This window comes from Thermobia domestica, chromosome 16 (assembly GCF_964235325.1).
Source record: "Thermobia domestica chromosome 16, izTheDome1.hap1.1, whole genome shotgun sequence".
In the NCBI taxonomy this organism is placed as follows: Eukaryota; Metazoa; Arthropoda; class Insecta; order Zygentoma; family Lepismatidae; genus Thermobia; species Thermobia domestica.
In genome coordinates, this window is record NC_137469.1 from 121,095,418 (window position 1) to 121,110,671 (window position 15,254).

At 35.5% G+C, this 15,254-nt stretch overlaps 1 protein-coding gene across 1 annotated transcript in view; it reads left to right on the top strand.

The window, feature by feature from the left end:
* The window catches only part of LOC145672601 (structural maintenance of chromosomes protein 6-like), a 355,639-nt gene extending 342,549 nt beyond the window's left edge, over nt 1-13,090 (top strand). The window contains exon 24 of the mRNA XM_081741761.1: nt 12,154-13,090. Coding sequence (XP_081597887.1) covers nt 12,154-12,196 — 43 coding nt within the window. The 3' untranslated portion in view covers nt 12,197-13,090. The remainder of the gene's footprint in view (nt 1-12,153) is intronic.
* Nucleotides 13,091-15,254: the final 2,164 nt, after the last annotated feature.

The following is a 15,254-nucleotide window of genomic DNA, read 5'->3' on the forward strand; positions in this document are numbered from 1 at the left end:
ATGTTCCTCATATTTTTTAATCAACATAATAATAGTATCCCTACTCCAACTCATTTTTCTTACTACAATTCAATTTCCCACACAAAACAAAGAGCATGGATATTTGACACAAAATCTTTCGCTTCTTTTTAACACACCATGGCGCTGCAATCGGAGCAGAAATGCCACGAAATAGAGCAGGTTCTATCGACAAAAAATGCCATAGGATATGCCATGGCATGGGAAATACTATAGCATTTGCTACTTTACACGGTAGGATATCGATGATACGATTTTTGCTACGAGAAATGCTACGATAAATGCTTCCGTCTAAAACTAGCCTTAGTCTTCTGTAATGTTTTCGATGGGTCTAGGAAAATTCGGTGTAGGAAATTTCGGTGTAAGGAAACTCAGTGTAGGAAAATTCGGTGTACAGAAAAATCGCTGTACGGAAAACTCGGTGTGAAGAAATTTAGGTGTAAGGTAAATTCGGTGTAATACATATTGAATATTACCACTTACGATAACTTACGAAACTTCATATTGTGAAAACGAAAACCATAAAATGTAACGAATAAAATGTTATTACCTATTTCAAGAACAACAAATTTATTTTTCTGCCTTGAGTCCAATACCTCTTGCATGTCTTTTGCGGGGTATTACTATAAATTACTTTTCATCACACAATGAAGCTGCCACTTTTTGTCACAAATAAAACAATTTCAGCTATAAGTTCAGAGAATAGTTATAGAAACAATTAAAAACACCTTTCATATAGTACATCATAGAACATATACAAGGTATTTTTTTTAAAACTTACAGATTTCATTTGGGTCTAGAATTTCTAACTGAAATCCAATTTTCATGCGGTTTATGGCAAATGATCAAGGAAGGATGAGAGATTTATGAAACTATGTTTACTGGTTTAAATTCATTTGAGGTAATATCGGTCACGCCTCTATAAAAACAGCAAATATTCGCCAGTGTACCTTACAATTGGAATTAGGTGAGGTGCGGTGTGGATATTTGAGTTTCTTGGTTAGATGGCATCCTCGCGAAGGCCAATAAGAAACAGGAAACTGGGCCATTGTATTGAGAATTATGCTGTGCTACTGTATCAATATGATAAGGACACAGTTACAATAATGCACTTTTTGGAGCAACGTGATTTTTTCGTTAAAAAGTTTTTGGAGAACGGAATCAATTGTTGCTACGCAAAAGGGCATTTACACGCAACTTTGCCTCACCTTCTGCCCCAGACAGGAACATAATATGAATAAATTATCGTCGTTAGTGAATAAATTGCAAGGAACAGGACCGCTTCTGAGTGAGACAGGGAAGCATCGGACTCCGCTGGCGGATGTTGTGGAAGATGTCAGTTATCGACTCTTTAAGTCGCCCAAGAAATCTCTCTGTCGTTTGTAGCGAGAAACCGGCTATAGCTATTCAACATGTTATTTATGTGTGTTACCACTAACACTTAATTTGTATTCTCACTAACACTTAATTTGTATTCTTCAATTTCGCTTCAAATATCCAATATCTCATTCGAATTGTAAGGTACACTGGCGAATATTTGCTGTTTTTCTTGCGGTCTGCTCGATATTACCCCGGATGAATTTAAACTAGTAAATATAGTCCCATAAGCCTCCCATCGTTACGTGATCATTTGCAACAAACCGCAATAAAATCGGACTTCAGTTTGAAATTCTAGAGCCAAATTAAATCCGTGAGTTTTAAAAGAATTACTCTGTATATGTAAGATGCAAAAATATATTGTTAAAAAAAGGCTTAGTGGAACGGGCAATGTAAAGCAGGATGGTTTTATCAGATAATAGTTGTACAAATAGTTGACTTCTCCTCCAATTAGACACTTCAGTTTGTTTGCCTAAGTTAAGGTAAACAAGTACTGCAACCCTATTGACTCCTTATTGACTTCTCCTCCAATCAGGCGTATATACTTTAGTTACGGCATTTATTTTTACACCTTTGAGTAACAAATGAACTATGTCGTTCTTCAAGACTTTAGATTGAATTATTTATTTATGAAACAGACATAAAATTATTAGAACATTTTTGAGAAATCTGCAATTTTCAACTTAACCCGTCCAATAACTTAGATTTATTTTTGGAAGTAGAAAATTCTAGGAGACACTCTCTAAAACAGCATAGAAACTTAAGTTTTAAATTAAATGTCGATTGGTAGCGATGGTCGTTTCGCTGAATCACACGAACGGACATCGAAAAACAAATTTCTCGTCATGTAAGGGCATGAAATGTTAAAAACCGTCGAATCCTAGAATTCAAATTATTTCAGGAAAACGTTTTTTTAAATTCCTTATAGTAGACAGTAAAAGTAAGCTCTGCACATAGTTTGAAATTTTATCTTCAAACTTAAGTTTCTAATAGATTCTACGGTCTACTACAACAAATCTTTCTTTACACCTAGCATTCCCCACACCGAATTTTCTTACACCAAGTTTACCTACACCGAATTTTCCTGCACCGAGATTTCCTACATCGAATTTTCCTGCTTCCGTTTTCGATAACTACCTTCTTATCATTCATGGTTCATGTCTCACTTAAATCACTTTATTCCATTTAAAGTATCGATATTATACATTGTAAATTATTGCTGCTTGAAACAGACAATGCTATGCTAGAAGAAAATATTGTAGGATTTACACATAATTGGATACAAAAAGTAATTTCAAGTGGATTTATTTTATTTTAAACAAGAACATAAGGTTTTGAATATAGGCTTTTGATAAAGTAAAAATTGCCTTCTTCAAGTCCCTTATTAAACGGAAATATTTCACGGTCCCATGAATTTAAAGGTAAAGTAGTGCTAAATTCTCTTGATTAGGCGGAACCTGTGTTGCGAACAACGGATGTTAAAATATACTTTTAACGGAAATTTCGAGTTTTAGAATGCAGCGTTTAGAAAAATTTTAGACATTCTGTGAGAGATTAGGCATATTGAACTATGTTGTCTGTAAAGGTCTTCGTTTTCTTGTTACCCTACTTACACATTTAACCTTTAGTCCACCGCATTGTAAGATCCTAGATACCGTGCGAGTTTTTGAACGAAGTGCAATTTTCAGTTATTTTCAAATACCAATAACTTGTTCTCTTAGCTGGTCTAGAGACATGGAACAAGGAGCATAATATATACAATAGATAAAAAGGGAGCCAAAAGTAGAGCGAGGAGCGTTGAAAAAGGCATAGCACCTAATTTTTGTCTTGCCTTTAGAGACAATATGCATTTTTTTTGTTCACTGTAAGTTTTATGTGTATTAATTTGTAGCATAAATAAATCCTGTAATTGAATCTCATTATGTCCATTATATATATGAACATGATTTTTTAAAGCATATATCTATCTTCGTTAAGTTTAAAACCTTTAACGGAAATTTTTGCGAGTCCTGTTCAATTTCGCTAGACAGGTTTTTACTATATGCTTATGCCAGAAATGTTTGTTTGCTTCTCTGAGTATATTTGTTCTTTATTTACAGATACTTGGCACATTATAATCTTTTTTATTTGTAAATTACTATATGTAAATGCATCTATATATATAATATATATACGGGTGCACCCCCTCCCCTTTGTTGGAAATATACACTATCTAAAATGGGAAGCTAGCAGTGAAAACAGCAACACTTTCCGAAACTTTCTGTCATTATTTTTCCGTTTGGAGCTTAAGAGAAAGCAGAGCTTTGCAAAAGCAATAGTTTGTCAATTTTCTTAACGTTCAAGGAAAAGAATTCACCAAGCAAAACAATATAACATTTGTCAAATAGGGGAAGAAAACAGAAGCCAGGAGGAGAGATGAACATTTTTCCTGCATATCACTTGCGACCTTCTTTAAAATATTTCCCCTCCCGTTCTTTGTATGAGGGATAAGTAATATCGTCGCATGTCAGTTTGAAGATTTTCAATGTGATTGATTATTTTGGTAGTTATTGGTGCAACCCCGTCTGAAAATCCTGAATCGGACCTTAAAAATATAAATATATATAAAAATATATATATCTGCATCACTTGCTACAAGTATGGCAGGACATCTAAAGAATAACAGTAGTTACTTTTAGCAGTGATAGGCCCTATGAATTCATAAATTTTCATGAAAACAAATCTCGCGTGGTTTTGTTACACAGTCTTTTGTTTTGTTGTTATTTATTTCCCCTTTTTGTCACCAGGTGTCTCTGTTGTTGGCTAGTGTCGTTGAAAAACTGCATATGCAACTTTGATGGTGATTGATAAAGTAACGCATTATTCTTATCCCGTGATTGTTTGCCTGATTGTTGCTGTAGTGTATGTTTTTATAGTGTTCTGAAATTTATACAGAGGTTGTTCAATAGTCTACATTTCGCCAATTTCGACTTACCTAAAAATTTAGAAGAATCTCCATGGCGCCAGGTCCGTAAGTGCTCAATGTGTTTCCCTTGGTTCCTAACAATAGCCTGACAGCGTAATTTCCATTGTAATAGGCTTCTCTGAAGAACTGGGAGGGGAATCTTGTCCCATTCCCTTTGCACAGCTTTCCAAAGTCCTTCCACAGTTGTCACACGCCGTTTTCCCAAAGCCCGCTTCAGCAATCCAAATCCACAATAGTGCATGGGACTTGCATCTGGAGATTTAACAGGTACCTCATTGAAAGGTATCACCTGTATACCACTTGCTACTCCATCTCCCTGTAGAATGCGAGGGACGATCGTGAAGTATGTGATGAGGTCATGTCCATGTGAATGCGCACCAAGATTGGCGTCATTTCCGTACATTGTTGGAATCTCATGCTCGTAGATCGGTCTCATGACCTGCTCCTGAAAATACTGCGAATTTATTTTGCAGTTCTTCGCCACCCTATGAATCTTCAGTTTACCTCGGTAATAGTAGCCAGTAACGACCATGGACCATTTTGGGAAGGATTCTTTACAGACAAGGACCCACCTTTTGAAGTTATTGGCGCCTTTCTCTCGGTACATGATGGCTCTCGGTTTGCCGCAGTCGGAAAGGTAAATCCATGCTTCATCGAGAGTTACGACGTACATCCACCTTTGTTTTGCCAGATGCCGTTCGTACAGCTTCCGGGCGTTACACTTTCGTTTCTTTTGGTGGGCATCCGTGAGAAGATGGCCGCGAGCTTGCATTACTTTTTCCAGCTTGAGTTCATGGTGTAACGTCCAGCTCACAGTCCCCAAAGACACGTCAGGACGATTAGCCATACACCTTTGTGTTGGCGGATTTTTTGCATTGTCATTTTGCGAAGTTTTCTCTGAATGGTGGAGGTGGCCTTGGTGCATTCCCACTTCCTAGGCAACTTCGTTGCTGATCCAAATGGTGGAGCTTCGTTGCTCTTGTACTTTTCAATAACATTTTTTATTCCACTTAAACTGATGTGGCAATCATTCTTCTTGCACTGTTTTCTAATGACGGAAACACTAAAGTAGGCGTCATAAAGAGCCGCAACATTGCTTTCCCAAAACCGGCTTAGTTTGGGCGGCATTTTGGTCACAGAGCGTAAACCCGCACACTTGGAAACAAATTTAACACAACATTCACAACAGAGGTCCTGTTTTGTGCGTTATTGTTGTCCGCACGGAAAAACAACTCTGTTCCCAGGAAACCACTGCACAACACCCACGAACCAGGTCGGGTGAGTCCATTCTGTCCGGGAGGGGGAAGGAACGAAATCGGCCAAACGTAGGCTGAACAACCTCTGTAAATATATAAGCAGTGTACTTAATGTGAATAGATTGTTAATGATATGACGAATCATGAAGTTGAAAGACACTTCACCTCGCAAGCGAAGACAAATATTGGCCCTACATAAGGAAGGAGTATGTCAAAGAGAAATTGGTAGAAAAGTTAACGTTCACCTGTCTACAGTGTCAAGAATCATTAAGAAACACTAAGTATTTGGACAATGTTCCCTTAGAAACAAGTGTGGAAGAAAGAAAAAAACATCTGCGAGGGTTGATCGGAAATTGAAGTCACTAGCGTTGCAGAAAAGAAGCATGAGTTCGCGTCAACCGGCTGCACAAGTGGAAATGGAGTTAGGTATTAGAGTGAGCCATTCAACAGTAATGTCTAGATAAAGTCCTTTGGGGCTGACAAGAAAAAGCCGCGAAAAAAACCGCGACTGACAAAGAAACATAATGATGCAAGGAACATTTTTATGCAAAGGTGCGGGGAATGGTCAGAGGAAGACTGGGGTCGTGTGAATTTTTCGTACGAAAAGAAGTTTAATCTTGTTGGAAACGATGCTGGAGTGAAGCTTTGGATGCGTAGGGGAAAAGGATTTAATTATAATAGTATATCTGAGACACAGAAGTTCTCGGCAAGTGTTATATTGTGGAGTTGCTTCACATCGAGAGGAATTGGAAAAATTGAAATTTGTAATGGTTCAATCAACAGTGAAAAGTACATACAAATTCTTGATCATAGATTAATTTCAACAGCTAGGACTTATTTTACAGGGGCAAATCTGAACAAATTCTGCTTTCAGGATGACAGTGCCTCATGCCATCGATCTCGTTCAATCAATAATTGGTTTAAGGAGATGGATATAGAGAGAATCACGTGGCCTCCTAATTCACCAGATTTAAATCCTATCGAAACCTGTGGCATGTTATAAATAAGAAACTGCGGGAAAGGTGTTTTGAAAAGAGAAATAAGCTAATGGCAACAATTGTACATACTTGGTACCATAATTTAGACATGTTAATATGCCGCAATCTTGTTCACAGCATTCCCAAAAGAATTCAGGGTGTCAGGAAGGCTAAAGGAGGCCATACAAAATACTAAATGAAGGACAGTATTAAAAATGATGATATTATATTATTCAGTTGCTTGGAAATTAAGAAAAACATATTTCTTGCTAAATGTTACCTTATAAGGTAACTTTCTCAATTTGTTTCTTGCAAAATATTTTTGTAATATAGTTATGTGTGTTCTATGGGTACTTCATTTTACATTAATTTTGTGAATAATTGTAGACAAAATGTATTTGAACTAATTCAGCAGTTACAATAAACATCCAGTAACGTGCTGGTTAAATTTTAAATATGTTATGCAGTATCATACAATTTATGACCGAAATAAGAAAATTTATTGCCATAAAGTGAAGTGATGCAGTTATTTTTTTTACAAACTATATATATAATATACAGGCAGTCACAAAAAATAGCACCACAAGAGTTTCATTATATTTACTATTTAAATAAGCCATTCCGTGACATACTGGTATCTACTTGATGTTTCCAACAACTTTTAAGTTTGGGGAGGATCAGAGCAGTATTTTGCGTTACAGTAGTTCAAATGGTCTCCGTTTGGTGTCTCTGTAGTCAATATGAGTGTGGTTGAGACTTAAAATGCTCATTTTATTTGCTTTTCTGGAGCGGTGTAAAGTGCAATTTTTAATGAAAAATTATGTATTATTGAATGTGCGTTTTGTTTACGTTCTAAACGGAATTGCTTCGCGTATATTATAAGACGTGGAAGAATCTCATTATTCCCTATAAACTCGAAATATGAGAAAAGTGAGTGATACAAACCTTTTGTAAACAAAGACAAATTCTGACACTACGAAATGAGGACTACTCAAATAGACAAATTGCGAAAATTCTAGGTATGTATCATACTATCTTTGGTAGAATAATACAGAAGCAAGGAGAGTATGAGATGTCTTCTGAATGAGAACGGGGTAGCAGAAAATGATAACAGCTACGAGATTGGATCGAGAGATTTTTTCCCTTGGCTATATCAGACAGAGCTTCCAGGGCTATGAAATGCAGCGATTATTTATTCTAATACAGGTTACAACATAAGCTGGATAACTGTTGTCAGGCGATTTAATAAAAAAGGATTACATAAGAAAACCCTAAGAAAGAACCCACTTTTAACTAATAAGCATATAAACCCTAGAAGAGAGTTCGTGAGTAGAAACGGTGCATGAAGTGATGAACAGTGGTGGTACGTAATTTTCTTGGATGAGAAATTTATGATTGTTGGAAATGACAGTGGAATGAAATTTTGGATGAGAAAAGGAGAAAACGTGAAGCCAACGTACGTTTCCAAAAGAAGGAAATTTGATGAAAGTGTCATGTTGTGCAGATGTTTAACTTCAAATGGAGTGGGATGAATTAAAATCTGGAATAAACAAATTAATGCGGCATATTACATTGACATCCTGAACCGAAAGTTACTACAACCACCTGTTGACTATTTCTGAGATCCTAATTCGAGTTGATTTATTTTCCAAGACGACAATGAGCCATGTCACAGAGCACGGAGTGTAGCGGAGTGGTTTCCAAGCATGAATTTCCAAAGATTATAGTGGTCACTAAATTCTCCGGACATGAATGCTACATAGATTCTGTGGCATATTATGTCACAAAAAGGACATGAGAAGATATATCAGTCTAGGAGACAAATCACTGAGGAACTGGTTCGAATCTTGCACCTCGAACTGGATATTACATTAAGTGAAACACTTGTGAACATCATATCCCGTTGGTTTGCAGCATTAAGAGCTGCCCATGGCGTTGTATTCAAGAAGCTGTGGACGCTTGCGGAGCTGAAAATATTAAAAGTGAACTCCTGCGTTTTTCAATCTTCATTTCAGTTCAATTTCAAAGATCATACCGAGATTAGAAGAGCGATGATTAGGACTTTATAGTGCATTTGAGCTATTTGATTCAATTCTGAAACAGACGCCACCAAGACCAATCGGACAAGCATTTCTTCGAAACGCACAATCAATAGACGCGAAAAGTCCTGGCATAAAACTCTTGCCTAATGTAAATAAAGTGTTCTTGGGAACAACGATGCACGAATTTCAGATTTATCGGCAAGTAACATTGCTTCTTTGAATACTGTCTCTTAACAACCTGTGACACGGAAGGAACGTTTTCCATGTACAGTAATGTTTTGACTGATAAATGCAGATTTTTGTCAGAAAATACCCAAAACTACATAGTTGTGTACTGTAGCATGAATGCATCATAGTTATAAACAAAGTATATGTCGTTCAAATAATACAACTTTTTCCTCTAAAGATAATGTAATTTCTCTTTTAACTTTAGCTTTTGATTGGTGCATATTTGCATATTTTCGTGATTTTTAGCGCATATTTGTATGCCGTTTTTTTAGTGCGTATCAATCCGAAGTGTAGTTATAACGGAGAATGAACTGCAATACAATCTTCTCCTTCCACTGCGCACTGTCTACTGAACTACTGCAAATAGCACCACAGGACTGACGTCCTTCTTCTCTGCCATTTCTCGAACATGCACAAACGCAGTTTTCTTTTCGAATTGCCCTCGTATGTGTAATGTTACGTTAGAGATACGGCTGTTTCGGTGTAGGACGTTTCGGTGCACGGATGTCTCGGTGTAAGGACGTTTAGGTGTGAGACTGGTTCGGTGTAAAAGTTCCAATTTTTACACCAAAACGTCCACTCTTCAAAATGAAAATTATTCGTTAGGAAGAAATAAATTCATGAAGTACAAAATATAAATTAATAAATAATAAAAAATAAATGCTGCTGTAATTGACAGGGGTTACTTATTTATAGTGAGTCCCCTCGCTTCACTCTATGTCAGAACTTCTTACATCCTCAAATGTTATAATTATGAATTGATTGGGAAAACGTTTTATGGTAATGATATATAGTAAAAAAGGGTGTGATGCATAAACATTGTGTACACCACACACACCTTATTACAGCAATAACTGTGCACAAATCGCAAAATACTGCACAATCTTTGAAAGGAAATTTTCAAACACAGGTGGTTTTTCTCCCAAATAACTGATTTTATATCATGCATACCCAATAAGATTAGCAAATCTAGGAGAAGAAAACTGATTATAAATCAGTGTTGGAATCTTAATTATATTATTACAGAGATATAAATTCATGTTATAGTTGTAGAGGACAGTGTCAGAAAAAAAGCATCAAGAAAATTTTTAACGGCTTAAAGAACACAAGAAGAGGCTGAATCCTACCACTTGTTCCTGCAGAAATGGTTTCTATTATGAGTTACTCTTTTGTTCTTAAAATAGGTTCAAAATTGATGAATTGTGACCACTCTTCGAAGCTAATAACAAAATAGAGTTTGCATTAGACGCTTGAAGAAAAATCTCTTGGAACCATGATCTCACAACACTTGATGTTAATTGTTCCGGATTTGACGCTTTCAAAAGGGTATTTTCAAATTTAAAGAGGTTGTGTTGGACTATAAGACCAAACGTTCCATTGTTTTCCTACAAAACAATTAACAGTGGTGATAACAAAACACTATTTGCAGAAATTAAAGGCTGTATTATGTAGCTACGAGTCATAGAATTTACTGACTGTCACACTTTCTACTGTTTGTATCCCTGTAAACACTTGAGTACGTCCCGTCTGCATTTCCAAATTAAACCGTATTGATCAGAGTTATAAATATTTTCTTTTCCAATAACACGTGTTGTTTCACATTCGCGACAAATGCATTGGCACTGGCATTGGCATCTAACTTTTTGGGCTATAGATTTCATCAAACGTCCTGTTAAAATAAGTACAGAAAGGGGTTTCAAATCAGTCTGCGCCTTCTCTCAGTAGTCCCTGCCAATTATAATTGTTCTTGGCTAACTGCAGAACATTTCAAACCAGAAGACTATTTGTAATTGTAATCATCATATTGGATCCGACAATTTGAATTTTGTAATTTTAACGTCAGGTTCTGAATCACCTGTCCTAAAACCCCTTGACAGTAAGCTGGCCGTATCATTTAATCTTCTATTTTAATAATTATTTTCTGTTTATGCTTGGAGGCCACCTCTAACGTTCAAAGGGTGGTTTCTACCCTTAAACCCGCACCAGTACCAAAGGAAAAATAAATAAAAAAACGTGACGATTATTTTTTGATATTCTACAAGTATGCAAAATTTCATGCAAATCAGTAAATTACACTTCCGTAAGTCTCCTTGTTAGTGCTGTTCAAATGAAACAAATAAGTTAATTGGCGGACATGAAGTCAGAAAAACGAAAAAATACGCCAATGTTCCGAAGAGATTGAGCAATTACAATGAGACTCAATAACAATGTTAATCAGTTTACACTATTGCAGAGTGGCTACACTATGACACTTCATGACTGTTCATTACAAGAATATGATTAATGCAATCAAATATTAGGCTATACACCGAAACGTCCTTTACAGTCAAGCGTCCTTACACCGAAACGTCCTTACACTATAACGTCCGTACACCGAAACATCCGTACACCGAAATGTCCTACACCGAAACATCCTACACCAAAACGCCCTACACCCAAACATCCTAGACCCGTTACGTTACGTTTCTTTAGCAGCAATAGAGGGTTCACGGAGAAGTAAAAGAATTTGGATATAACGATTGCTCGATTTTTATTTTTATAGAAACATAAATGAGGAGGATTCGAAATAGATATTGAATACGTTAATTCGTTCGATTATTGAATTTCATTTATATGGTCAGACTGCGTAAATACTTTGAATGGCTGAAATAAAACAATTTACATTATTGGTAGTAAATTAGTTCCCCGTTGTCGCTGTTGATCGTTTATTAAGCAATTCTCTATTATTATTATTATTATTATTATTATTATTATTATTATTATTATTATTATTATTGGTGGTGGTGGTATTAATAGTAGTATTAGGAATAATAATAATAATAATTTATTATTAGTAGTAGTAATTTTTATTTTATTTTATAACAAACTTTCAACCTTTTAATTTTTTTATTGTACAGAACATCTTTATTGGATATCTAAATGAAACATTACTTGCTATTATCGTTACATTCTTGTCTCACACTAATTGAAGACTCGCTGTAGAAAACAATGTAAGTGCCAAAGACAATAGTTACTGTGACAGTAGAAACAAAAAAGATTGTGCCCAAGAGTAAGAAAATAGAAAATACTATTGCTTAGAAATACAACCTATCATATAACGAAGTATGAACATCTAACTAAGGCATAAACGTATTCAAAAAATAAAATAAGTGAAGCAATTTCAAGGTGGTACTTACATTGTTTTCTACAGCGAATGTTCATTGATTCTTCCTGTTACATGTTGAAATTCGATGTTTTTGAGAAACACATCTGAATACAGATTATTAACATGTTGATATTTTACTTTCCAGATTAAGGCATCCAAACGATGACAATAATGAAGACGTGTCCTAAGTTGGTTATATGCAGTGATTCAACTACGTCATAAGAAGAAATACACACACATCCTCCCTTTGATTAATTGTAATACATGGAATGCCATGTTTGTCCCAGCACGAGAAAATTGAGGGTGCGAAAAATGGCCTTCACATAGCTGTTTGTCACCAGAACACCTTGCACGTCGATATTCTCTTCGTAACACGAAGAATGTGTGTGCATATTGGAACTGTTATTTTGTACGGTGCATGGAAATATCACGTTGCTACGCACAGAGACTTGTAAGATTATTAAATGACGCAATTTTGGTATTTATTTGCCTGTAGAATGGCATCAGCTGAACCATTCTGCTGAACCTACTTTCTGATAACTCCCCCTTAAACAAGGTTACGGATCTGCCAATCAGGCATTGGGGCCATGTCCCATCTCGTCCTGTGGAACATCAGCCCATGCCTCACATAACAAGGCCAGTAGATTTCTATAGACCCTGGCGTATAAGTGATGATTGCAGAAAATTTACCCCGGGCAACTTTCAATATAGGGGGACAACATTGTGTCCGTGGGTTTTCTCGGGTATTCCTGTTTTCTCCCGCATTCTCATTCCACCAATTCTTTCATCATCATTCACTTGCCTTAATCATCCGTCTCCCTTAGTGTAAAGGGCATAATCGTGGGACGTTACACTGAAATATTTCATTTCATTTGAATATACGGGGAGTGAAAAGTAGTAATTGATAGGGGTAGATTGGCTTTATGAAAAGGACAGTGGCTTAGAAGTTGGGAGCCCGCCACACCAACCACCACACCTATCATTTCATTTATAGACTTCTCCCGTTAGAGACATCACACATTATGTCTACACCTCATATGATTTTGACCATAACATATGATGTAAAATTGAAATAAATATACTTCAAGGAAAAAATTAGATGATTTTTTATTTTCATTTAATATTTATGAATATTATAATGAAAAAAAGCCTGACCTTGGAATAAAGCAATGAATTATTCTTATTTGCTATAATCATACACAAAGCCTATTGCAAAATAACTTACAGTCGCGGAAGTTTTCTGAATTCCATACTCTTCTCACACATTTGGTCTATAAGTAAATTGTCAGATTTTGACTAAAATGTATGTTTATGAATTCATCAAAAAAAAAAAAAGAAAAAAGAAAAGAAAAAGAAAGAAAAAAAGAAAGAAAAGTTCAATGTGTTCATCAGTAAGACGTGAACGGAGCCTGCGTGTTTATGTATTTTAATTTTGAAAAAGATCATTCACATGATACTTGGTTATAAGCAATGTAAGAAAGTGTTTATAAATTTTGAATAATTCTGTGTAGTCTTGAGTAAGTATTACACTCCAGAATCACATCGAAGCCAGGAACAAATTGAACTTAACTCGTACTTTGCACTTTTATGGATTTTAAACCCTTGCTTTTTCCTTTTCTTTGTTCCCATAAGTCATGAATGATTCTATGAAATCTTTTGTTTATTCGTCTTCCGAGCCCGAAGAATATTCTTCATCGTTTATATAATTATCTACAGATTCTCCTTAAACCGTATAATCTATTTCGTAAGACAGAAAATTACTGCCAAGAAAGTGATGGTGTCGATTGTGTGGGACGCACAAGGCGTTCTCCTCATCGATTTCCTGTAGGAAGGACAGATCATTCATTCAAACCTGATGCAGTGCCTGCGAGAACAGATGCGATTGAAGCTCTCTGACAAACTGGAACCTGATGTTTGTCCATGATTAAAATATTATTAATACATTTAAACAAAATAAAAAATTACATCACTCTTCCAAATACAGAAACTAATTTTAGAGAAAGTAATCAAAACATGGATAGGTAAGTCTGATTAATTGCTAAACTTTGAAAATAGAGAACACCACGTGATTCGTCTTACAATTGATATGACCATCTTCAGTTTTCTATTTATTTATTTTATCGATTGTTGAGTGCAGTACATAAACGCAGTTAAAGGGTAATTAGTGATCATATTCACTAGATTAATTGCAACAGAGGTAAAGTTCTTTAAATTATCAAAATGAAAGAATCATTGTTGTGATTGGGAAAAAGAAATGATGAACTTCAATATGTCAGTTCGGTATATAACTGAAAAAAAAAAATGTCATTCTACTATTCTACATATATTTATTTAATTGTTATTTAGTTTCGGACTTCCCAAGAGAATTCTAATCGAATTTATTGATCGCGCCTATAGCGACAACTCTCAGTCACAATTTCCCTTCAGTTTTGTTTAAAAATAGGGAAGATTGAGAAAGGGATATAGTAAGTCAAGAGGAAGATAGAAGAGGGAGAGAGAGAAGGAGCATAGAAGGAAGAAAGAGAAGGCTAGAAAATTTTTTTAAAAAAGAAAATCTATTATGTTGAAGATAGGGAGAGACCAGAAGAAAATGTTGCAGGAAAGGGGTGTTGGATAGTCTATGGTTAATACAGAAGAAGATAAAAGAGGAAGAGAAAGAAGAAAATAGAAGTAGAGAAATACGAGATAATTATTGAAATATAGCAAAGAAGTTTAAATAGATATTAGAAGGTGCTTCGTATCCAAATTTTATTATTCGAGAGTCAATTCTGAACTGTTCTTGATGAGACACATGTTCCCTCATATGACTTTGACCTGGATCCAGGTAACTGCACAAGTTGGAGTTACCCTGACTTAGCCCAGATGATGAGAAGTACTAATTTTATAATTTATCTGTTATTTCCGAGTATTAAATAACTTTCAACCAGTAACTGATCTTACGTGGTGATGGCCGAACGCATGTTTGAGTTAGCCAAGGTAAAAAAATTAAATGATAATATATAAGTTCCACAAATCGGTGCTCTTGAAATTTCAAAGAAACTGCCATTATCTCCAGCCTATTTAGTTATTTCGGCTTGCCTTTCAGAGTCGATTTAGATTACCTTGTGATTAATTACCTTCATGACCTCGGTCATGAATCAAATAAACACGTGTTATAGTAATACACATACATAATAAATGTTATTTTTTATAATGACTTTAGAAGTTACAACTTAAAACGAGTTATCATTCATTCACACACACACA